Source organism: Vanessa cardui, chromosome 17, assembly GCF_905220365.1.
Source record: "Vanessa cardui chromosome 17, ilVanCard2.1, whole genome shotgun sequence".
In the NCBI taxonomy this organism is placed as follows: domain Eukaryota; kingdom Metazoa; phylum Arthropoda; class Insecta; order Lepidoptera; family Nymphalidae; genus Vanessa; species Vanessa cardui.
Window position 1 is genome coordinate 8,531,271 of NC_061139.1, and position 25,211 is coordinate 8,556,481.

A 25,211-nucleotide genomic window follows, 5' to 3' on the forward strand; every position below is an offset into this window, starting at 1 on the left:
AAAGAGGAAAGTTAAATCTCTTATGTAAATTGTTTAAGCAAAAATAAATAATTAAATTTCTGGAAAAAATGAACAATATTACGTCAATATGTTATGTAAATTATAAAAATTAAAATTGTCGTAAAATACGGACCTGCAATTCGATTATTATTTGCAGCTAGACTACAATGCGAGCTTTCTAAATATTCAGATGTTAAGTGATTCTTATCGGGATTGGCCAACATTCGCCGCTATGGAACAAAATCGAATCGTTTAATATATAAAACCCTATTGAAAGTTAGAACTAAGGTATTCCAGTGAGTAGATCATATTTGTCGAAGATAGCTGGTTCAATACGGTTTTCATATAATTATTGACTTTATACTTTGAAAATGTTCGTTTACGGTAATTTCCGAACCGGTGGTAGCTTCACTTAGAACAGTTGTTAAACGATTAAAAAGTGCTTGAAAAATCCTAATCGAATAAAGTATATTTTGATTTATTTTTGTTTGTGAAGGAAATTATTGTCAACACCTGCATGTAGGTAAGTTTGATATATGATTAAAATCCAAATTTTCTCCTTGAAAGGTAAGCTCTCTAACTGTGCGATTTTTACGGAGAGTTCGACCTACTACAGGAGGCAACGTATTCTTAAATGTTTCAATGTACAATGGCGTCTAATAAAATTACAATATTCAACGTACAAATAGACGCTATGTCAATATTCTTAGCAAGCGGTGTGGGCTAAGGTCGCGGGTACGCCGTCTGTTTGTACAACCGACCGGTCACTATTTGCTCTGCCATCTCGAAACAACTCAGAATATTTTGAACAAATCTTGAACATCTCGAGGATTCAAGTGTCATAGCTAAGAGAGGTTTTATAAAAATGTTTTGAAGAAGCTTGATTGTGGACGGAGTTTTACGCTGAGATTTCAAATTCGAGCAGCGAGTTTTAAATTTTGTTAATTTATGTTTTACAAGTAAGAGAAATTGACTTCTATTGCTATGAACTCTATGATATAAGCATGTATTTACTAATAATTTCAAACCATATAACCTAAAAATAGTATTAGTTTTATATCACGGAGTAAACCTCACGTGTTTGTTATATTTAGTGCCGTTATTAATACTACGTTTTCAGTAAAGCATTACACAAAATATTAAATAACTAGTCTATGATTTACATAAACATGTGCAAATTAAAACCTACCAATATATGGTTTAAGTATCATGATGAGGGACATAAAACCACTCGTGTGCCAGACACGCGATACCGACCCTTTTGACCACAAACCACGAAGTAGTTTCAAAATACCAGTACCAAATACGTATCGCTACTACAAGCTTAATGGCTTTTAAAAACTGGATTAAGTAGCAGAGAAATGCTAAATCGACGATAAGCATACGTCTTGTCATCCCACGCTGGTTTACGGATAAGTGGATACACGCAAATTTATATCTTAAAACATAAGTGTCAAAGATGTATTTACATTGCAATGATAGTAGGCTCAACTCAGGTAATGTCATTCAATATACATTTCGAATTTTCAATTGTTCGAACGCATATGGTCTGCATTACCATGAAAATGTAATAATAGTCATTCGTGCTATGAAAGTAATAATATTATTATAATTTCGATTATAGTAAGCGTAATTTAAATATTTGAAATGAAATATAAAATTAAATATTTTTTTTCAATTTGGACTTACAACTGATTTCCTTGGTTCAAGTGCTAGCAAGAATTAAAAAAGTAAAAAGAATCCATATTCAAAAAACGCTTTCAAGTAGGCTTGTACAGACGTTGTAAAGTCGACACTACAAATCTGTCATGTCACTTTGAAGCTACGAGTTCGTTGTCTCGGTTTGGTATGTGGATTATACAGTACCTAATTTAATATTTGGAAGACAGTGGAACTTATTTAAGTAAAAATTAAATATCTACGAATAAAGTTCACTGGAAATTAATAAATAGTATGATTTATTGATTTGAATAATTACTGCTATACTAGCTCGAGTAAGAATAAATTAAATTCTTTATGTTAGACCGAAGCTAAATGGCTTAATAATGAAAAAAGGAGTATGACAAACGTTTATCAATGGTTTTAGAACAACGTAAATAAATATATTTCTTCCACGGATTCGCCCGCTAGTGGGGAGGGGGGTCGTAAAGCAGCCTATGTATGAATTTGTGTCCATGACAATGTATATAAATATCATGTGTATCATTGAGTAGTTAGGGCTTCAAAGCTAAACAAAAACACTTTCGCATTCATAGCAACACCAATCGCTTACAAATAACCTATATTTTAAATTTCGAACATCGATTTCAGTTTTTACGTTGAAGTTTTAATTAGTAAAATTAAATTGCATGCTTAAAGATTATTCTATAATGGTATCTAGCGTAAATTATATGACACGAAATTATAGATTAGCACGTCTGTTCATTAAAAGATAAAAGTAACCAAGGAAAGGGTTCACGGCCACCTTCTGTATTAATGATTACCGATGAATGATTAATGGAAGCGATCGTATCGTTATTTTTAATTGAAAATAAATGTTTTCTTTGCATTTAATGCACACTAGCATTAAATTTTATCTATCTATATGTATATCTTTAATTGCTTAGTTAAAAATTCATTAAAATAGTTATCTTGACTTTCTTATCGGTATTATATTAAATAATATTTTTTAAACTATAATGTGAGTTATATAACTCTTTAACTTATTAAAAATGTATGGCTTTGTAAATAACTATACATGTGTGCTATGTATACGATCATACATACCACACATAGAACCACGTCGCTAATTATTAGAAATGATGACGTCAATGACATTAAAACAAGGAATATATATAAACACTTGTAACCTCTGTTTACAGATCGCACATTGATTATTTCAAGGAAAAAAATATTAGAATACGTCACCAAAAAAATATTAAGAATATAATTAAAAATATATATCAAAGAATGTAAACACACAGCCAAAAGGTTTTTACAAAACCAATGACTTTATCACCTTGGCAGTTAACCGATCGCCTCCAGGCTGTTTCGAATTAAAATTATATTCAATGTATAAAATAATTGTTCGTATAAAATAAAAATTCCGTTGAATTTGTTCGCTGGTGTTCCTTAAATTACATGTAACAATTAATAGGAATTATAGAATTAAATTGTAATATATATTTTGACATTTAATGCAACAACAAAACGCCAACGAGTAAGTAATTGTAGAATTAAATTAATTTTTTTTTTTTTGAAATTCAATGCAACAACAATACGCTAATTTTATTCCAAATTCAAATTTTAAAGAGAAACATTCTATGCACTCTTGAAATTTTAATATTTAAAGAATGGAAATTTTCGCAAGCGATCAAAACGTTTCTGTATAACATTAATACATCTCGAATCAATATCACGCAAGAGTTTTATTTAATTGGTTCGGAATTTGAGACAAAAAGCTTTTTGCAATAACACGCAACCGTCAGACGTAATTTGAATAATTCGTCTGTCCTTAGTGATTTAGTAACGTATTAATGGCATATTATAAAATAGATTTGAGACTACAAAAAATATCTAGATTATATTTTCGCCTGTAAATATGATTTAAAGCTTCGCTCTTTCTGACGCTACGATAATAACTATGTTAAACGATTAAATAACAGTACTATTTTGTGTATAATACTAAGTTATTATAAAATACAAAGTTAAAAAGAAAAGAAAACTATTTTCGACAGTATTCATAGATTTTAAGTGACGTTTTGATCAAGGAAAATGAAATAATTTCGAGAGATTACTGAAATACATAAAATCTTTATAATTAAAGTTTACAAGAAGTCAAAGCGTAATTAATATGGAAAATGTTTGCCCTACAAAACCTTATACAAGGCATACTATGTTGTGTAACCAGATGGTCCGAAAGAACTTTCAAAATGCAATAAGATGCTGTGAAATCGCTGAGCATACGTAACTAATTATTCTCAAGCCACAGTCACGATTATTTTAAACACAAATACATCCATACATATCTACAGTGCAGTAACAATCTGTAATATCCCACGGCTGGGCTGTGACGTGTCACTGAGACGATGTTCTAGATTATGTTATGAATCATAGAAAAAAGGGATGTTCTTCCAGGGTTAAATTTAATTTTCAGTGAAGATTCTTGTCTTTTAATCACTGGTCCATCTCGGCTTTTAGCTAACATATCATATATGGTAACCAGAACCGATTATCTAATCAACGCTATACCTTCTAATGACCGAAAGCAATAAATTTTATCAATTAAATATGTCATTACCATTCGAAGTATGTTTGTAAGATGTTTGTGATAACTGCATAAGAGTAAGGCCATTATTTTTATCTTTAAAGAATTTTGTACTTTTTTTTTATTTTGATGATCAAATTAATATTAAAAGCGTATGCTACGTTAAATTTGCTAAGTATTTATTTATAGTTACAACGAAAACAATATTAAGGAAACAATGTTCTCTTAGAAATATTTTACACCAACAATCTTACTAATAACATAAAATTTGCGTGTCAGTTTTGAGAATACACGAAACGAAATCAATGGAATTATTCCAAATAATTCAAATATTACAGATTCCTACCACCAATTTAGGTCTTGTAAGGAAATAAGTTCAGCGTTATTATCGTATTGGTCGAAGATGATAATTTCTAAAGATATCCGTAGGCGAAATGTTGGTCTTGGGACCGCGTCCACCTGCCCACTTTGATTTATTATGGATTCAGTATTAATTTGATATCCCTTTTGCTGCAGCCCCTTGAGCGATCGGACCGAGCGAGTAGGCTTGCCCGGTCCCCATTATATGTGGTCTTGGACGAGACATAATTGCATATGGGCTGTAAGATAAAGTGACGTACAAAATAAAGTTGCAAAGGACAAAATATTTTTACGTTTCTGTTTAATTGAAATATTTGATGATTAAAACAGTTATATGAAGACACATAAAGATTTATAGCTAAATATAATTAATGTTGAATTGTAGAAAATGGTGCTGATCTAAAAATTGATGAATTCGTGAATACGTAGCTATCACTAGTGAAATAAAATCACGAATAGTATGATTTGAAATTTACAGAACTATAATACAAAAATTGCGAACTAGTCATTGAAATCGTTATAATATAAAGTAAAGCACGGTTTCTTGCTATATCCAATGCCGTTTCTCATAAGATACATCAAGAACCAGTTTTTCATAGGAAATTACTTGGGTTGCAAGCAAATTAATGTTACTATAGCCTGGTCTCGGCTGCCTATATCAAATTGCCGGTACATGTTGTATTTTTGTTCTCGTGTTTATACAAGTACAGGTTTAGTGTGAATACTTTTGTATCGTTAAGTGTTCGTAGCTCATCTGGTGGGAACCGCGTCAACGCCTTGTTAATAGTGGAATTTTTGAGCGCTCTCTTGATTAGTATGTTTTGATGATTGAGTGGCAATACAGCATTATTTAATGTGATTGGAAAAATATTTACATTATGTAGTTAAGAAAACATCATTTATAATAGTTTTAATATCAAACGTGACTATTTAAACATTACCGTCTATTATTGATTTCGTTCCGTCTAATGCTTGATTTTTTATATTTTCGTTGTTTCAAGAGTATATATTAATAATATCTGTTGTTATGGAATCGATTTTTTTAAAAGTTGCCGTTAAAAATTCTGATCATACGTCTTTTGTCGATCGACAGGAGATAAAAATGCGGTTTCGATGTATTTATTTACGTAAGGCCAGTTAGTTCTCATTTCGTATTCAAGAGCTGTTCGGATATTTTTTGGTCCAATAATTTTATAATTGTAGGCTATTTTCGTTATAATTTTGCAATAGTTTTTGTTAAAGTCGTGACGGAATACTGATTTTTCTCAGAAATATACAAGCGTGCAAGATTCATGTCCTTGGCGGGTCAAAGGCGGTACATGAATGTATATTTCTTTGAGGGGTATTAATTACAGCTTGGGATATAATAACCTGATATTATGCAGGCTTGGTGCATCGCGATGATAAAGGCAATCATAACATAATAACGCGCGACAAAAAACATTGTAACTGCACATAATTATGACGCACGGTATGTGATCTCATATTTCGGTGTAAATCGATTTATGACCAAAATAAAGTAATTTGGTACTTTAAGTACTTGTGAGTCGAGTTCACAGATAAAGTACCTATGGATTGTTAAGGATGTTTTTTTTATCTAATTATAGAAGAGTTTTTACTCTGATAATAACTAGTTGTGTTTTTGTCAATACCAATTCAACTTTGAAGATAAAAAAAAACGTTTGGCAATTTAATGGACCCGTGGAATCATGGATGTAGCGTTAGAAAAACAAATACATCGTAATAAAATTTTGGCGGTAAATATTACAAAAAATGAAATAGACTATACTTTTAATGAATAAAGAATATACAAAAGATAAGTTTGAAGAACAGTAAAAAACATTTTAGGTAAAGTATGACCATTTTAAAATAAAAAAAATATACATTGTGATTTCGATAAGAAATTTAGAAAACATTCAAAGTCCGAAAAAATTAACGTATACGAAAATGTTACGTTAAATTACTTAAGAAGATTGGCTTTTAATTTTATATGCGGACCGTATCAATCCCGACTTCCATTACCGAAACACCAATAGAAACCGATGAGTCATCAGATTCTAAACTAATTACAGATCGAGATGAAAAAACGCGTAACTCAATGCGAGACGAATACCTCAGACGAGCATTAAGTTTCATCAAATATCACTAAGTCTGAGTTTCTATTGAAATAGTTTATACTTTATGTGTAAGTATTATAATGGGAGATCTATTGAGCTGAGATGGCCCAGTGGTTGGAAAGCGTGCATCGTAACCGATGATCCGGATTCAAACCAAGCCAAGCACCACTGAATATTCATATTTTTAATTCATCTCGTTCACGGCGGTGATTGAAAACATCGTGAGGAAGCCTGCATGTTTCAAATTTCATAGAAATTCTGCCTCATGTGTATTCAAGCATTGGAAAAATTTAATTTTCAATAATTAAATAGTTTGTCATTTGTAAAAATATATAAACTAGTAAAGTTTTTATGCATTAATTTGTGTTAGGTGTTATGCAAATGACGTTTATTTGTATTCATATATTTTCACTTCAAAATATTAAAACAAAATAAATTTTATCATTATCTATATTTTATCGTAATACTATTTATTAATTTCTACTGAATATGATGTCTGAATTAGAACGAGCCTCAGATAGCGTACCGTTAGTAATTTGAATATTTTGGCTTATACCATCAAGACATCTTACCTTGCTTTTAGCGTAATTGGTTAAAGACAAAAGTGCTTTCGATAAATAAAGGTCTACGAGCCACACTTGTACATACTTTACTTTTACAGAACAAATACATCCAAAACAATTCGTTTTACTGAATTAGGTTTTGCATTTTGATTTTCTGTTTCATCATAATCATCAAAATAGTATAGAGCTATATCAAAATTGCCGGAATATAGTCGTCTGAAAATCATTTTGATTTCTACACGTGGATGTTATACAGAAAAAGTTATCATTCATTTAACTTTGTCATTAAGGGCACTATAACATACTGGTAATCAGTGGTAAAGGAAAGGTGCACAATGCTGAGTTAGAAAAAAAAACCTTGCCAGTCATTTACATGTGAACAAAAGATCTCAAACGAGAGAGATGATACTAGTTAAAGCCTCATATTCTTTGACAAAAAGCCATGACGAGTTATTCTAAAAAAAATCATGCTTAGAATATTTTATAAACGTCTATGCATTAAAGAAAAGTAGTAATGTAATTTGGAAGGATTAACTCCGAGATGTGATACGAAAGGAGGTCCGTCCAGTTTTAATGGTACAATAAAATCACTTGAATCGCCCCAAAAGCCGTCGACCCGAGTCGAAAAGAACGCTTAAAAAACTTATATATTATAGGATTTATTCTGGTATCTTTTAATCGGATTAAAATGATTGTGAATATACATTAGCTGGAATAACTTGCGCAATATTTTGAATAATTTATCGTAAGCAATTTAGACGTGGTATACTCGTGAGAAAAACATTCGACAAGATGTACCTTTTCAAATTTGCTGGATAACATCTTCGTATCTATGAAAAAAAAAAATTATCAAATGTAATTTCGAAATTCGAAACAATACGATGGAATTACTTTAATTAAATTTATAAGCGTTTAACAAGAACAGCTTCTAATATACATTTTCCTCCTTGTTACTGATTAATGTTCAGATCAATTTCAAAGTATATTCTGAGGCACTACAAAATACTATCCTATTTGAATAATAGCTTGTAATAAAAAGTCCAATTAACTCTTTTTCGATATAAGAAAGAGCGCTTCGATTTTTTTATAGGAACTATAAATCTATATTTTATAGATGACCAACTCAATAGCGCTGTGGGAACGTAACAAATACGGTTCAATTAAATTTAAAACTCGATATTGAAGTAATTAAAAATACTTGATAAGATATTTTTTCAATAACGAAGAAATATGAAGATATCAAAAACTTTAAGTTGGCATGGTATTGTTGATCTGAGTATTGTATTCATTTAAATAACTACGTCAACGCATATAGAATCAATTTAAGAATTTGTGCATCTAAAAAGTTTCTCTTAATGAAATAATTTAGTTCTAATTTAAAAAACATATATCTTTAACTCAATTAAGTAACCGGCCATCTCAGCTCATTACTGTTTATTTATATCACTTCAATCAAGATAGATAAATTTCCGAGAACTTGAACTACGATTAAGAAACTTATAAATATTTCGATTCCAAGTAGCCGAGCGGATGCGGCCACACTCGGGTTAACATCTGCAACTTGAGTTACACCGGCTGCCAGTTACGTGCACGTAAAATAGGTCTCTATACTTACTATGACCAGCCTTGTAGAAAATTAAAGGCCTTATGAGAAATGAATATAAAATTTGTATAGTCTATAATTACGTATCGTATAAATATGAAATATGGCTGTGTAAACAATAAAATGAATATGCATGACTCACCTGTGATCACGCAAGTGGTCTTGTCGCCGGAACGCCTTCCCGCAGATATCACAGGAATAAGGACGCTCATCAGTGTGTGTTCTCTCGTGGATAAGTAGATTATATGACTTTGTGAATTGACGATTACAAAATTTACAAATAAATTGCTTTTTTGGTCTCGATGCTCTGCCTGGTGCACGTAGTAACCGTCTGTCTAGGTGTGGGTGCATTTGGTGAGGACCAGCCCCCGGTGGAAATAATCCAGCCCCGGGAAATGTAAAGCTGTTGCCAGCTGTGGGTGAAGGACCTGGCGCACCTAAAAATGCACCAGGTGGACCATAAATAGGGGGCTGGGATGATCCATCCGATATCATTCCATCAATAGAAGGTGTTCTGTGGTGAGGAAGAAGCATTGCTGCGGCTGCTTCTCTTAATGCCACCTCTTTTCTCTTTTCGACCATCATTGCCATTAAATCAAATGAGTTCCTTTTTGGAAAGTTACCCGAGACTCTATCGGGCGATCCTTTCGCGGATTCACTTCGATCTCTCTCCAGCATTCTCTCACGCTCGATAATTTCTGATGGTATTAGCGGAGGATGCATTTCATTGGGATACATAACGGGATGCATGGCTCTTGTTGGAACTACGGGAACAAATGCTGAAGTTTCACGATGAGAGGGTAGAAGGGAACCCGTCGTTATCTGACGGTGGTAAGGTAAGGGCGGTGACTCGAATTTTCCATTGGGATTTCGACCGTTAGAAGTAGGTCTTTGAGCTCTTTCAGCTGAACTAGCGAGGAATTGGTCATGCCTTGAACGTAAAGGAGTAGTAACGGGACTTTCAGTAACAGGGCGAGGTGTAGACGCCCGTGACACTGTTGTTGCACCGTTTTCAGACATTACGTATGAAGATTCATCTGAAAAGAAGAAGATCCGTTAGCAATCAACAAATGAATATAGGAATTTTATTACGTCTGCACTTATCGATATGTAAATAAACTTGCAATTGAAAGAGTCGGTAAGGTCGATTTTCGTTTAATTTATTATCAATGTTAATTGAACAAGCGCTTCATTATTAACATTAAGGATTAAATAAATTTTATCGATGTGTCATTTATTACATGAAATATATAATATGGCATTTCATTCCGTAAGGCTTTTAAAACGACAAGCTCGGAGCTAAAGTCGATTCTTATCTTTACGGCTTTCACTTATGGATCGTAAGAAGGTACGGTTCTCTTTGCCAGCACTTGCCAGCAGGCAGGTGTTGAATATTTAGATTTATGGATCGAGAAACATGTTTAATTAAGTAGCTCTACATTGTTTCTACTTAACCATTTGCATAAAAAACAGATTATTTCACACCGAATCTACCCACGCTTCAGCGACGCTTCACAATTTGTTTACATTTTAGATAGTCTATGTTATTTCAACGATATCATTCTAGTTTTAATTTGCATTTCACAGTTGATACATAAATATCATACCAATCAATAGTCTTAATCTTTTATCGTATACAGTTGAATAAATTGATTTTCTTTTATTATTCAATGACATTAAAATTAAAAAATTTACTAACGGTAGATTAATTTATCTACATCGTCTTGATAATTATATCATACGATGCTTTTGAAGTACCGTCATTTTTAATAATAAATGATTGTTTCCTATGTTCTACATTATGTAAATTAATATATATTTTTTGTTGTATCTTATGCATCATTCAACAGTTTATTCAGAATAGTATAGTTCTTAGCTTCTGGTGATATCAGAAAATGTTAATAACAACCGGATTTGGATACAAAAAACTATATAAATGTCTATACTTGATATGTTGCTTTCGATTGCCCAAAATACCTGTTATTTATAAAGAACTCGATTCTCCGATAAATAATAATTAGGAATATAATAAATATTGTCCTGTCATGTTTTTATAGCTATTACGTTCAGGGTTCCGTCGAAGTTGTTCAGAATCTGATGATTGCATTTGTTTTTTTTTTACTTTTTTAATGCGAGGTACTTAAACGATTTTACCATCGTTAGTATGTTTGTCCAACACTACTAAAATTTACGAGATTAGCTATTCTCAGATTTACGATGTATCTGATGGTTACCAACTGAAATGAAAGTCTCTGTGGACAATAAAACATTTGTCTATTTATTGCTCTTGCATGACGTACTGCTTTCTTAGCGTTTCCTGAATTTTATATTATTTATGAAACAAAAAATAAAAGACTATATGTCAATATAAAAATTTGAAAAAGGAATAAATAAACGTAAAACGGAATTATTATACCTCCATGGTTGTAAGTTAAAAGAAAAAAGATAAATCTTAGAATCAATTTATTCAAGCGAGATCGAAAAAGAAGTCAAGCGCCGGGCCCACATTTCACTGCGTGTTGCCCGTTCTACCGTAAAAGCCTTCTGATTCGTCATCCCTTTCACTCGCGGGCTAACATTGTGTTCCGTTTCGTTCCCACTAAGGTTACGCCTGATCGAGTTTCTACCATCTTACTTGCTACGAAGCTGTAAAACTACTTTTATCTCTTTTGGTTTGAGAATTTATAGATATGAATATGTATGAATACACTGCAGTAACGTATGAATGTAATACTTGTAATTTAAAATGTATAAATTTATAAACGATCCCATGTAAAAATATACCTTCTTAATTTACTAATTAAAATATTCATTTTGTTTTATTTGAACAATATACGAATAACTGAAAGATATCTTTAGATTTATTAGAAACCCTAATTAAGATTAGGAAGTTAAGACCAAAACTGAAATAAAAAAAAAACTATTTTACCAAAAAATACATATTTATTTCTAAAGCATAAATTAATCTTACGTTAATATCAAGATCATTAACGAGACGGCATTATCAAAGAGCGTTTTTTTCATATTAATGCAAAATAATGCATCGAAAATTTATTAAGATTAATGGACCGAGTTCTCTTCCCATACAAACATATCACCCCGTAATACGTTCTCACTGAATATTTCATAATGATCTCGATATTATGTAAGCAGATGAGTTTTATTATTGTCGTCTAATAAATTACGGCTTAGGTAACTTACCGGCGACTTGATAATTTATTTAGCCGACAAAATCACTATGACTGTGTTAAGTACTCAAAATGTTTAAGTTTTGTAAGTCCCTCTCGCATCAGTCAATATTCCTTAAGTTTCAAATGTGAAGCAATGTTAAAAAAACATTTTAATTTGATTGTTAATTAATATTTTTCATACTCTGATAATTATTATCATTACATGGTATGAAACTGAGTCGCTTACCGCTGTCATAGATATTTAAAATTACGCAACGGATTTTGATGCGGTTTTTTTTTAATAAATTGAGTGATTCAAGAGGAAGGTTTTTGTGTATAATACACGGACAATACGGTAAACAAAGAAACAAGAAAAAATCGATTTAAAATTTGGTATCAGCATTGCACCCGTGCGAAGTCGGGACGGGTCACTAATATCAAAATAAAATAAAACATTTAATAAGGAGTTGATATTTTATAAGTTAAAAAAAAACTATAATGGTTAAATGTAATTTCAAAAGAGATTCAATAAAACGTAGCTAAATTACGAGTACTGCCTTAAATACGCCATTCTCAGCTTTTTTAAATAAATTCGGAAGTGTATTAAATTTGGATTTGTATTAATTCCAGTCAATGTTACAGATTCTAAATTTTGGATACATAAACCTTATATTTTAAGTATATGAATTTGTTTTTAGCATTATTTTTATTTCCTTTTTACATTTTTTATTCCTTTTAAGGTACTCAACCTTACTAAACCTTAGTTTAAGAATACATTAATTATTGCATTATGTTCCATTTTTAAATATTTCGTCTATATCAATACGCTTTCTGATTTTTTTTAATTCATTTATCTGTGATGTTTATTGATGCATTTTCTTACTTTCTTTGCTTCTTTTTTTTCTTTCCAATCATAGTAATTATCATCTCAACGTTTTTCATAAATATAATAAACAGCGTACATAAGCAAGATTTTTTATAGCTTATAAATTGATAACGTATTTTTTTATAAGTCCTAAAATGTTTTTAAAGCTTCGAAAGATATATAATATGTAGCTGCATACTACGCATACGAATACAAGTTTGTTTTTGTTTTTCATTCCTGCATACTATCTGAGATCTGGGCCAGTTCGATCTTCAGGCACTAAATCAACGCTACACGGACCTGTCTTAGGTTTTCGTTCATTAATCCCTTTGCGGCAGGATGGGGTTGATGACTCTTAAGGATATTCATCCGTATACAATTAAAAATACCCTTTAAGGACTTACCATAGGAGATTAAAGTATACTGTTATATAATCTTTAGCGCCAAAAACAGTTTTAATCTTGATTTTGAATCATTGTTCGAATTTCAAACTTTATTTAAAAAGAAGAACAACCGATTTTTTTTTCACCAAAAACTTAAAAAAAGGTTATACTCAGGTTGTAATTTTTATAAAAATACTATGAATATATGTCCCAATATTTTATATATAACACTGCTAAAAAGTATTAGCTAACTTCTTTGTCTTTATGTTATTAGGAAGCACACACATTACTAATTATATCTATAGTAAAATAATGTTATAATTGAATAACATTATTTTAATAACATTTATATCTAGTAATCAGCTTTTAAAGTCTTGCTGCAGTTTTAATCAATAAAGAGGCTATAATTTAAATATGATAACGAATTAAATCATTGGTACATCAAATAAAAAAACCGTCACAGTGAACCAATCAAACGACAGCGGTGTACATCAAAGAAAATATTTGAAATTATTTCATGGAAATCGAATTTAACCATGAAAATTCGGGTCGGTTCGTTAAATGTGTAACAACTATCTGATCATACAATCTGTGGTGTACAAATACTAAATTAGTATATTGGCTACAATTACGTTTATTGTTATTAAAAGCGGGACTCTTTTTCGGTGCCGCGAGGTTTCTGTTGTTAACGATAAGACAGCATGTCTGATTAGATTAGGTTATCATTTGATGGTGTTGATTAACTACCATTTGTTGGCTGTACAATACAACTCTTTTATATAACTGACGCGTAGAATGTGATGTAAAATTTATCAAAATTCCAAAAAAAACAATACAAATAAATTTAATAAAAACTTGTTTGGTGTATCTTTAAAAATATATTTATCTCTTTCTTATATCAACGAATTAACAGTCGAAAGTAGAAGACAACAGTATTGTCTAACTTGAGAATTCTTTAATTATATAATAAGCAACATTATAAAATCGACTTTAGTCATTTTAAAGATATAAAATTAATTTAAATTCGATGAAAATTCCACATTTGAAATTACTATGACATAAAGTGCCATTATACTATCAGTATTTATCAACGTACTTATATCTAGAAACAAAGCGTGAACACTTTTTTTAATTGAATTTGATACGATATTATCAAATACCTTCGAGCAGTTCCAAGTAGTCTTCAATCTATAAAATATATATATTTTTTAATGCAAGTAGCTTGTAACAGCAAGGATACTTGCAGTAATTACTGAGTCATAACTACTGTCGATACAATGATCCTTAACTTTACATTAGTGTTAATAAATGTGTTCATTTAAGTAGCTTTGGTTTTACCCTCTTAGGGGTGAAGTTACAGTAAATCCGTTCTTAATGTCTTCACCCTATAAAGAACCTGCCTGCGATATTTTAAATTTATAGGTGTTATAGGTTCTGAGATTTCGTGATTAAACATTGAGTAGTATTTCGCTGTCATATAAAAGTATACAAAGTAATTAAAATATAATGCATATGATGATGTCTTCCAGACCCATTTCGGCTTCCTCGGTCATTTTTGAAGGACAAAAACTATGATATGAAATGATTTTTCATCAATCATTTACCATAAATATATGAGCAAACACAAGTGCCCTTTCTATTTCCTCACTCTCATAATCCGATGGTACGGGAATCCGAGACGACCGGAAATCATACAAGACTTAAATTTGGTGCTTCAGAACTCGACGCAGGTCGTTAATGCTTCATTCGAGTCTGTAAAGACTACAGTCTTTGTCATGCTTTTTGAAGCACGGGAATAAAAACTGTCAATTTCTAGACTTCTGATGAGAACGTTTCTTCGGCAAAAGTCATTCATAATGAAAGTTTGTCTACATACCGTCTCAAGAATACAGCCTTTAATTAAAGTGGGATATTAATATATATGCAGATAAAGTTATTAAAAGTAATCTTGAAAATAGCTATAATTATTAAACTATAATAATTGGAGTCTCAATAGCCCAACGATACTGAGCTAGCTTTGTGAAAGTCTAAGATTCGATTCCTCGTATATCACTTAACACAAGATTTACGCAGAACTGGAGCAGAATATAAAAATAATGATTTCTCTAAAACGAATTTGATCGTAGTTTGAAAACCTATAGGCTATTAAATAGTTATGTATTCAAGATTTTATATTTGTGCTATGTAAAGGGTTGTAATGAAGATATGGCTGTAGTTTATAAGATCATCTTATCACTCTATAATGCTGTTTTATTAGTAATTAATCCTTGTGGTGTGATCAATTATAACAATAATACGTATTGTGACATGACAAGTTAATATTACGAAGATTTCCATTTCAATTTATTATCACGTTTATTCCACGTGTTTGGTGTTTTTTTATTAATAAGTGTATAGAAAATTATTAAATAGTAAGCAATCCATACATATATATTCTGTAATTTTTACATAAAATATTAAAATTGAGTTTTGCTGTCGGTACCTATAGCCCAATGTTTGATAGATTTTGTTTTAATAGTCTTGTACTTTAACGATTAAGAAGTGACTCTGGAGTGATTATTTTTGATTTAAGTTTATTTTTATAGTGTTTGATGACATCCTGCTTCCTAATTTCGACAACGGATACTATCTGAGAGGGACATACAGTGCGGAAGTGCACGAGAAAACAAAAGACAACGCCATTTTACCTCGCTCTACGATGGTGCAGTAATATCGGACGCAACTTATTCTTCAAGGCACAGCTGATTAAACTTTTTATTAATCCAAACTGGGATTGCCTACTGACACTAGAGTAAGAGGTTAATATTATTTCTTAGTTGGTTTATAATATAGATAAATTAAGAATTATGTTCTTGTTTTGGACCGCTGTTATCACCGTTGATACGTCTGAAGTATCAGTTGTCTTCAGCTAGAACTTTACATAGAGATTTAAAAATATATGAACCTGTACCTTGTTACGAGAAATATATTTATAAAACTAAAACCAAAACCTTATAATACTTAGCTATAAGCGGTTGTAAACAAACATTGATAATTATTTTAATCACATAAGATGATTACAACAAGCTAATCACTTGTAAATAATAATATCTTTGTTATATTTCTTGAACAATAAAAACACGTATAATTATTTAAAACAGTGGCCACAAAGTTGTAAAACCAAACAATGGCATTAACCACAAACCGTTACATTACCATTGTAATATCTTGGGTGGTATCTACATTGAAAAAAAAAATTATAAATATGAATTTTATAACACACATCCGCGCCATGATAAATAAAACAGGTAGCGTATAACGCACCCTGCCTACCCAATTTATTCCACATCCGCCGTATTAAATTACATATTCTATAAAAAAAATCGAACTCACAAGGCGACTGGTTGTCCGATCGATCGTCCGACGCCTCCAACCCCAGAGTCAGGTAGTCGCCCACAAAGTTTACAAACCGAGGGTCCACACTGAACAATGATAGATCATTGCCATTTTTTGTCACATTTCACAGTCTAACCACATTTGGCGTGGACAGGTGAATCGGAGATTAGTGGAAGCGCACACAACAATAGACGCACTGCACAGGCCATAAACAGTTAATAGACGACACTATTGAGAAGAGTTATTGCCGTCACGCTGCACGCCTTACAAAGATGCACTCGCTTACGTACGGACACATCACAGTTCGAGTTATTCTCACTGTAATCCACTGATAAAGTTTTATACACAGTTGTTACACTATAGGTTTTATAGGTTAGATTTGCTTGGCGCGAAGGCTGCGTGTGCGCAGACGGCGCGCGACTGGTGGGAGTTGGGCGCGTACTACTGTACTCACGTCGTCAGAGGCAGTAGCGCTCCTGTAGCAGTCCCCCTCCCGCCTCTCTCCGCCCGCCGAAGCCTTCGTACCGTTTTTACTTTGGAAGCAATAAAAAGGGAAGGATATCGCCAGATTGTTTATTTTTCGTGTTAGTAGCTTATAAGTCGTGTAAATTAACGCCGCCCTCAATCGTTTCGTTCGATGATCGTGAATTTCTTTCGTACTTGCTAATTGATAATATAAGAGTTTATTTGAAGTGAAAGAGATAGGATTCTTAATTTTTTATAAACTTTTTGTACGACCACTGGCATTTATGAATCGATAACTTTACCTTTAGTCAGTCTTTGTTGATTTTTTTTTTAAATGAAAGATAAAATTATTTTTCAATACTTTAATACAACGAATCCTATAGATACATTCACATATATATCTTTTAAAATATTATCTAAAGAAATATGAATAATTATGTTACCATAATCTACATATATTTTATTCATATCCCAAAATTATTTATAACAAAAATTATACACTCAGATATTTTAACGTGATGATTAAAATAATTACATATGTTGTAACTTGATATAGATTATTATATGGAACGATAACAATGCATTAGTATATTAAAAATTAAACGAAAATGTATCGTTTTTTTTTAAATCTTTTGACGTACTTACAATGAACACATTACAATAATTATTAAATTATCGATATATCCATAAAACAATTACATATCTAAGTTATCAACGTGCACTTATATTTTTTCAAATATCTAAATACTTCGATATTATATATTTTCTTAATTATCGATTTAAAGTTTTCCTATCAATACTACTTCTATAAGCATTTAACAAAAGTCAGTTTATGATTAAGTCTCTTTATTCTTTTTTTAAATTTAAATATATTTGAGCGTTTATTATCTATGTACATACATAATTATACTGTTACTGGTTATATTTTTTCTTATTATTTATCGATTTTAATGCACGATTTAAGTCACTATTCTGGACCACATTCTACTGGAGAGATTCAAACCTCCCACAAATGATATTTATTTTATATTCTACACTATTATTACGACATTAATAAGCACAAATCGATAAATAATTAAATTTGTTATTATTTACAAATACATATGTTTCAATATATATTTTAAATAATTCTATAAGTAAATAATTTTTTTGAACGTAAATCATAGAAATCTTATTATGTAACAACTTAATATTTAAGTAAAAACTAGTTTCAAATCATATTTAAATTGAATTTATATAAAAGGAAAATGATTTAAAAGATTTTCATTTTTATGATTTAATTAATAAAAGACACAATTTGTTTTGCGAATACAAATATAGGTAACTGTTATTGGTTTCTGAAGATACAATTTCAGTGTTGGTCAAATTAGATAAAATAGTTTACGTTATATTTTACGTTTACAGTCAATTTAACTCCATTTCATCAACTATTGAATCTCACATTTATTTAACAAAATAATAATATATTAAATACACTGAAAATCAATTAAATAAATAGTATTAAAAAATCAATGGAAAATGATTGTTTATTTTTCATATTTTACTTGAAACTGTAAAATTGAATATCTATATATATAAATATAATTTGTATATAATATATACATATTATTCTTATTTACTTGATGAAATATATACCAAGATAAATGAGTTGTAACTGCTTGGCACATTTATATACTAATTATCTCTATATAGCTTCGGTTTTGGACGTTCTATAAATAACATTTTCGCTAATTATTAACTTTGCTGCCAATAATGAATAAAATCTACGCCATATTTAAAACACGTCCATAATTTTTATATTTACTTTCCATAATAACTAATATAGGAATACTTTTTTCCTATTATTTCCTATGTACTAAGTCTAGTATAGTTTCTCTACTGATAATTCAAAGGAGAGTCGAATTCACCCGAGTATTCCTTTTATATATAAATTTGCATGAGTTTCGTCTTCAAAAAGTTTTTATATAGTCTTTCCTCAGTCAAGTATTACAAGATAATATTATATCTTGACTTTTTAAATATCTATTTTAGAATCATCTGAATTAAAGCTACATTTTAATATATATTTTTTCAACTTCGATGTTTATTTGTTTTACCCTCTGATAATTGAAAATTATAAAAACAAACGATTATTTAATAAATTTTAAATTGAAAACTTTCTCTACATTTTTCATATTAATTTTAAATATATTCTTGTTTTATTTTATAATCAATTTAAATTTTCGGATTTTAATTAAAATATATTTTTAACGATAATTTTTAGGACGGGAATTAACGTTGTGATATTTTAATAAACTGTAAAATGTGTACAAAATTTATAAATACTTTATAAATAATTTGCATTACTATATTCCTGATTTAATAAGAATTCCATTGTAAAAACATGGGATTTTATAATAAAAATAAAAGGAGAATTAAATAAAGTTTTTTATATTGAAAATAAATAAGGTAAAATAAATTAACATAAAAAAGGATGAAAGGAACATTTATATTGAGTCGATGGTTACACAAATTCAAATGAATCTGAAGTGAAGTGTCTTCGTCAACCGGCCTTCATCCACCGATCTATCGAATATTCTAGAGCCGCCATCCAGCTGTGAAAAAAATAAACATATACATGAAATACGATAAAAATATAAAATTACTTTATGAAAGCATAACGTTTTGATGCGCACGACAACTTTGTCATGTAGTTTACATGTCAGGCTGTGTTGACATGAAGACTACACGATGCAATGTCGCTGAGTATCAAGAACTCAAGTCGCTCTATATAGACAACTTTACACCTCATCTTATTTAACAATTTTTATTTTATTATACATTTAAATTAGGAACGTTTTTAATTTGTAGTGATGAAAAAAGATTTGTAATAATAATTATTATTTTATTATAATGATTTATTTGCATGCAATCAATAATACTATTTTAAATTACATCAAAGTAGTATAACTTGTCCACGCATATATAAACGAGTTCAAGCCCTTTTTTTTTAAATAGGACAACAAAAGAAATGTCTTACGAAATGTTTTTACAATACTGAAGATAAATCTGAATACTCGATTAAAATTGGAATATTCTTAGATTGATTTCTTTATTACGTGTAATATATTTTTATTATGAATAGCGCAATAATGTAGACATTATATAAACGAATCTAGCTTCGTGTACATAATGTCTACATCTAAATGTCGTATCCATTTCATAATTGCAAGTATTGGTAACATTGCAATTAAAACTAGAATAACTTTAAATCATTCAAGAATTTATTCGTTTTATATTAGCTTAAGAGCCCAGCATATCTGTTTTTTTAATGTTGAAAAGGAGTAATAACTTTGTTTCGTACCAGTTCTTCTCGATAGAATATTTGCCAAACTGGTGGTAGATTCACTTATAGTTTTTAAATGACGATTTAAAAGTGCTTGTAAGAGCCTACTTGAATAAAGTATATTTTGATTTTGATTTTTTGGTCTTAAACCTTTTACAAATTATAATATGTATTTTAAGTTATCTACCACAAAAATGTCATGCTGTATAGTATTTGTTTATTGTCCCCAAATGCCATCTACATATGCCAACCTTTAGACTTAACATATATTTACGATTATCGTAAAAATATATAAATGATGATAATGAAAACGTATAACAACTTTTCATATAAGTAACAAATTCCATTTCATGTCTATTCGTACTATCTTATCTTACTAATTTTATAAATGCGGAAGTCTGTTTGTATCGCTGTTTGTTACTCATTCACGCTCTACCAAGTTGATGACTTCTTATAAAACTTGGTAAGTATTAAAGACTATGTTTATTGGCTTCGTATATTATCTTTGAAGTGAAAGTTAATTGGGCGGAATGCGAATATATGTAAAATCCAATTTTAGTGCAAGATAATTAAATAAATAAAATTAGCCAAGAAGGCCCAGTGGTTAGAACGCGCGCATCCTAACCGATGACTCTGAGTTCCAACCCATGCAAGCACCTCGAATACACATGTGCTTAACTTGTTTATAATTCATCTCATGCTCGGCGGTGAAGTAAAACATCGTGAGGAAACCTGCATGTGTCTTATTTCAAATTCTTTCTTTCGAAATTCTGCCATATGTGAATTCCACCAACACGCATTGGAACAGCGTGGTGGTATATGTTCCAAACCTTCTCCTCAAAAGGAGACTAGCCTTAGTCCAGCAGTGGGAAATTTACAGGCTGTTGTTGTTGTTTGTTGTATATAAATAGTGTTTAAAATAATTAAATGGTTTAAAGGAAATATTATAACGTACCGTTTCCTGTCCATTTCCGATTCAGTATGGAAGTAGAAATGTCGCTGCTTAGGTTCTGTTGGCATCACTTCGAATGCGTATTTCTTGCCTCCCGGAGAGCAAGTCTGTATCCTATATCCGTGGAGGCACGCCATTCCTGAAGAAAATGAACTCTATCAATAATATTTTATGTAATTGATGTTAGGTTTGTACTGTAATAAAAAAAATCATTTGAGGAAATTTTACTTCCCTTAATTAGAATAACATTGAGAGCACATTCCTCTACGTCGACTCTATTCATGAGGAAATGAAAATTATAAATAGTACATGCCAGTTCTCTGATAGTAATTTCTATCGCTGAACGAGAGTTATAACAAAAATCGATTAAGAAAATTGAAAAGTATCATAGTTTTTGCTTAGCTGCATTCTAAGCGTGATTTATGTACAAAATTATTAGGTGGTCTGATTGTTTTCCGGCTTAGAGGACGATTAAGCTCGTGTTTCTACAGGCACAAGGGACATAAGGTCAGAGACGCCTTGATAATGTAAGGGAAAGTGTATTGGCAGTGATTCTGTGAGTTTGGTGACCATGATGGTTCATATGTAAAAGAAACATACTACTATTTAAAAGTACGTAAATTTAAAAGTGCAACTAGGCATACCAAAGGCATTTTTGCTATTTCCGTCGTTGTAAAAGTAAAGGCAAGCGTCTTTGAGCACGCAATATCGTTTAGCCCAAGACTTCCACTTGGAGCCCAACTTCATGAGGTATCCGAAACAATCAGGTCTGGGTATAGACGATGGTGGTAGCTTCATGTTCCTCATGGTCACTTCTAACCAACCATCACGCTGAAACAGAAATATTATAAAAAATAATTATATGAATATATATATGTTTAATGGAAACCGAAAATAAAAATGAAAACGAACAAGATATGTAAAAGAATAACGCCATCTATTGACTACTTTAAGAACTATTAAGACATGTGCAGGGTGACTCTACATATGTGAGTCAGTATTTTATTTAAACATCAGTAATGTAATCGAATAAAGCTATTAAAATCACATTTTTGTTATAAAAATCTGTGTTTAATTACATTGTATATTAAATTTTAATTCAATGGTAAATAAGTGGCTCCTTTGTGTAGAAAAAGTGCCATCTAGCGATGATTAGAGGAACCGCATGAAATCGGTCAAACATACATACAAACTGATAGTTCAAGATAAATTAAAGAAAAACTTAGAGAGGGCAGTTGGTATTCATAAAACACGTAAAGGATTATTTTGAACTAAATATATAGAAATATTCAAAGAATGGTAGGAATTTTATAAAAAATGTATTTTTGAAATAAATGACTATTTTAGTCATATTAGCTAGATTTTTATAACTCGACAAATTAGTGTATAATTTTGTCTTTTCAAATATTAATATACAATTTATCTCTTAAAGTAATATTTCTTCTAAAATATATACTATTTTTTTCTCAAAAACGCTTAATCTTTACATGTATAAACTAATGTTAAATATGAAGCTATTTTGTGGCTCATGATATCAAATTTGTAAGCAAATTTACCTAACTTAGATTTATAGCAATATAACTGTTGCATAACCAGCCAGACCATACGACCTATATATAAACGTAAATTAAGTAAATTGTAACGCCACGCTATATGCAAAGCAGAGTCGAGTAGAACTAAGCCAGCCAAGCCAAAGCCAAAGCCATAGCCAAAGCCAAAGCCAAAGCCAAAATAATGTGATGAGTGAAACGGGATGAGTAAGGCAGTAGGGAAGTTACTTGGTTGCTGGCGTCGATGGCGTGCGCGAGCACGGCGCGCCAGCGCGCGGCGGCCTCGGCGCAGTCGGCCGCGAGCTGGAGGCGCGCGCCGCCGCCGCGCTGCAGGCGGAACCCGTGCGCGCGCCCCGCGTCCTCCTCCGACAGCTGGTAGTTTACCAGCATCAGCGCGCCCACCGGGTGGATGCTCTGCGCGACACAGTTGTTTATGTAGGTTTGATCAGAGTCGGATTTAAAGGTCTGAAGGCCCCCGGGCCACAAAGCAGTGGGGGCCCTAGACAAACAGAAGCGTGAACAACCTAATAATTATATTATCATGAATTAATTACTTTTTTATTTCAATCAGTAAGCTATGATTTATTTACTTGTATCGGTAACTTAAAATATTAAATAATAACATTATTATAATTTGACTATATCTCGGTATTTGTTAACTTGCTGAAAACTGTGGCCCCCACTAATGTGAAGGCCCCGGTTGCCCTCCCCTAAATACGGCCCTGGGTTTGATACAGGAAAATATGTAAGCAACATTCCGTGTCTCAACTGCGTTTATTCTATTCCTGGGATGGTATTCGTACTATTTTAATTGAATGGATAATTAAAAAAACAAAGAACCTCAAATGAAAGATCTAGGTATGCTATTTTTGTGTACCTGGCATTATCGCATCATATCACATCACTAGGCAGTACTATAATCCAAATTTTAGGTATATTTTTATGTTAAGTATTTCTTTAAATTTTAAATCTTTAGATATAAATATGACATGTATGCCTTAGAATACGTAGGTCCAGACACCCTTATTTACTCGGAATACGCTGGAAGGGTTTTGTTTACCTTCGTGTTATTCTGGATAGTCGGCAAGGATTAAATTGCGTTAGCGAATCAAGTTTATCTTCGCGCAGCGTCTGTCTAGGCGTAAGAATAGGAGTGATATACAACAACAACAACAACAACAACAGCCTGTAAATTCCCACTGCTGGGCTAAAGGCCTCCTCTCCCTTTGAGGAGAAGGTTTGGAACATATTCCACCACGCTGTTCCAATGCAGGTTTGTGGAATGCACATGTGGCAGAATTTCTATGAAATTGTCACATGCAGGTTTCCTCACGATGTTTTCCTTCACCGCTGAGCACGAGATGAATTATAAAGACAAATTAAGCACATGAATCAGCGGTGCTTGCCTGGGTTTGAACCCGCAATCATCGGTTAAGATGCACGTGTTCTAACCACTGGGCAATCTCGGCTCTCTATGCCTGTACTGAATACCTTTTTGGACACTGGTACTTACGGAGTCCGTCTTGTAGTAGTAGAGGCAGTTGTCCCTCTTGAGCACGAACCACCGGCGGGTCCAGCGCGGCGGCGCGTGCGCGCGCGCGGGCGCGGCGCGCCACAGGTAGCCCGAGTACAGCGCCGCCGGCCCGCCCTCGTGCGCCAGCGACGCCACCACCTCGCATGTCCGAGCCACCTAGTATGCCATTCGATTATGTACTTATGAATTTCTTATCCCCCGTATCATTACATTTTATCACAATTTAAGCTTTCTAGCTTATGTATATTGTGCATTAACTATTTGGAAAAAATATCTATCTATTTTTTACTAATTTAAATATTATTTGAAAAAAAAAAATCGTAATGAAAAGTAGGATGTTATATAAATAAATATAAGAAACTTTATACATTTTATTTTACATATTATGAACTTTTAAATTTCACATTGGTATAAAACACTTTGAAATTAGATTTAGTTTTCTATACTCACAGCATTGGACTTGGTAGTTAGTTTTTCGTATTACAAAGTATAGTTATAAAATGTATTTCACTCACGTCTAATTCCAAAATCTCCGAGCCCGAATGGGCAATCTTTACAACCTCCGAATGTGTTTTGTCTAATACATTGATTCCTGTAAAAGAATAGCAGAAACATTTGCTCTATACTTGTAAATTGTATATCATCTAAACTTTAATTACCATGGTAAAAATTACATTTCAAAAGTTTCGGATTTTGTATATGC

General features: G+C 31.5%; 2 protein-coding genes across 2 annotated transcripts in view; both read right to left on the reverse strand.

Annotated features, from left to right (window-relative positions):
* LOC124536714 overlaps window positions 1-17,144 on the reverse strand; it is a 32,490-nt gene extending 15,346 nt beyond the window's left edge. The window contains exons 1-2 of the mRNA XM_047113281.1: window positions 16,680-17,144; window positions 9,032-9,926 (exon numbers count right to left, since the gene is read on the reverse strand). Coding sequence (XP_046969237.1) covers window positions 9,032-9,909 — 878 coding nt within the window. The 5' untranslated portion in view covers window positions 9,910-9,926; window positions 16,680-17,144. The remainder of the gene's footprint in view (window positions 1-9,031; window positions 9,927-16,679) is intronic.
* A 2,285-nt stretch (window positions 17,145-19,429) lies between these two features.
* LOC124537051 overlaps window positions 19,430-25,211 on the reverse strand; it is an 87,555-nt gene continuing 81,773 nt past the window's right edge. The window contains 6 exon segments of the mRNA XM_047113763.1: window positions 19,430-19,741; window positions 21,428-21,563; window positions 22,069-22,255; window positions 23,203-23,388; window positions 24,488-24,664; window positions 25,024-25,100. Coding sequence (XP_046969719.1) covers window positions 19,690-19,741; window positions 21,428-21,563; window positions 22,069-22,255; window positions 23,203-23,388; window positions 24,488-24,664; window positions 25,024-25,100 — 815 coding nt within the window. The 3' untranslated portion in view covers window positions 19,430-19,689.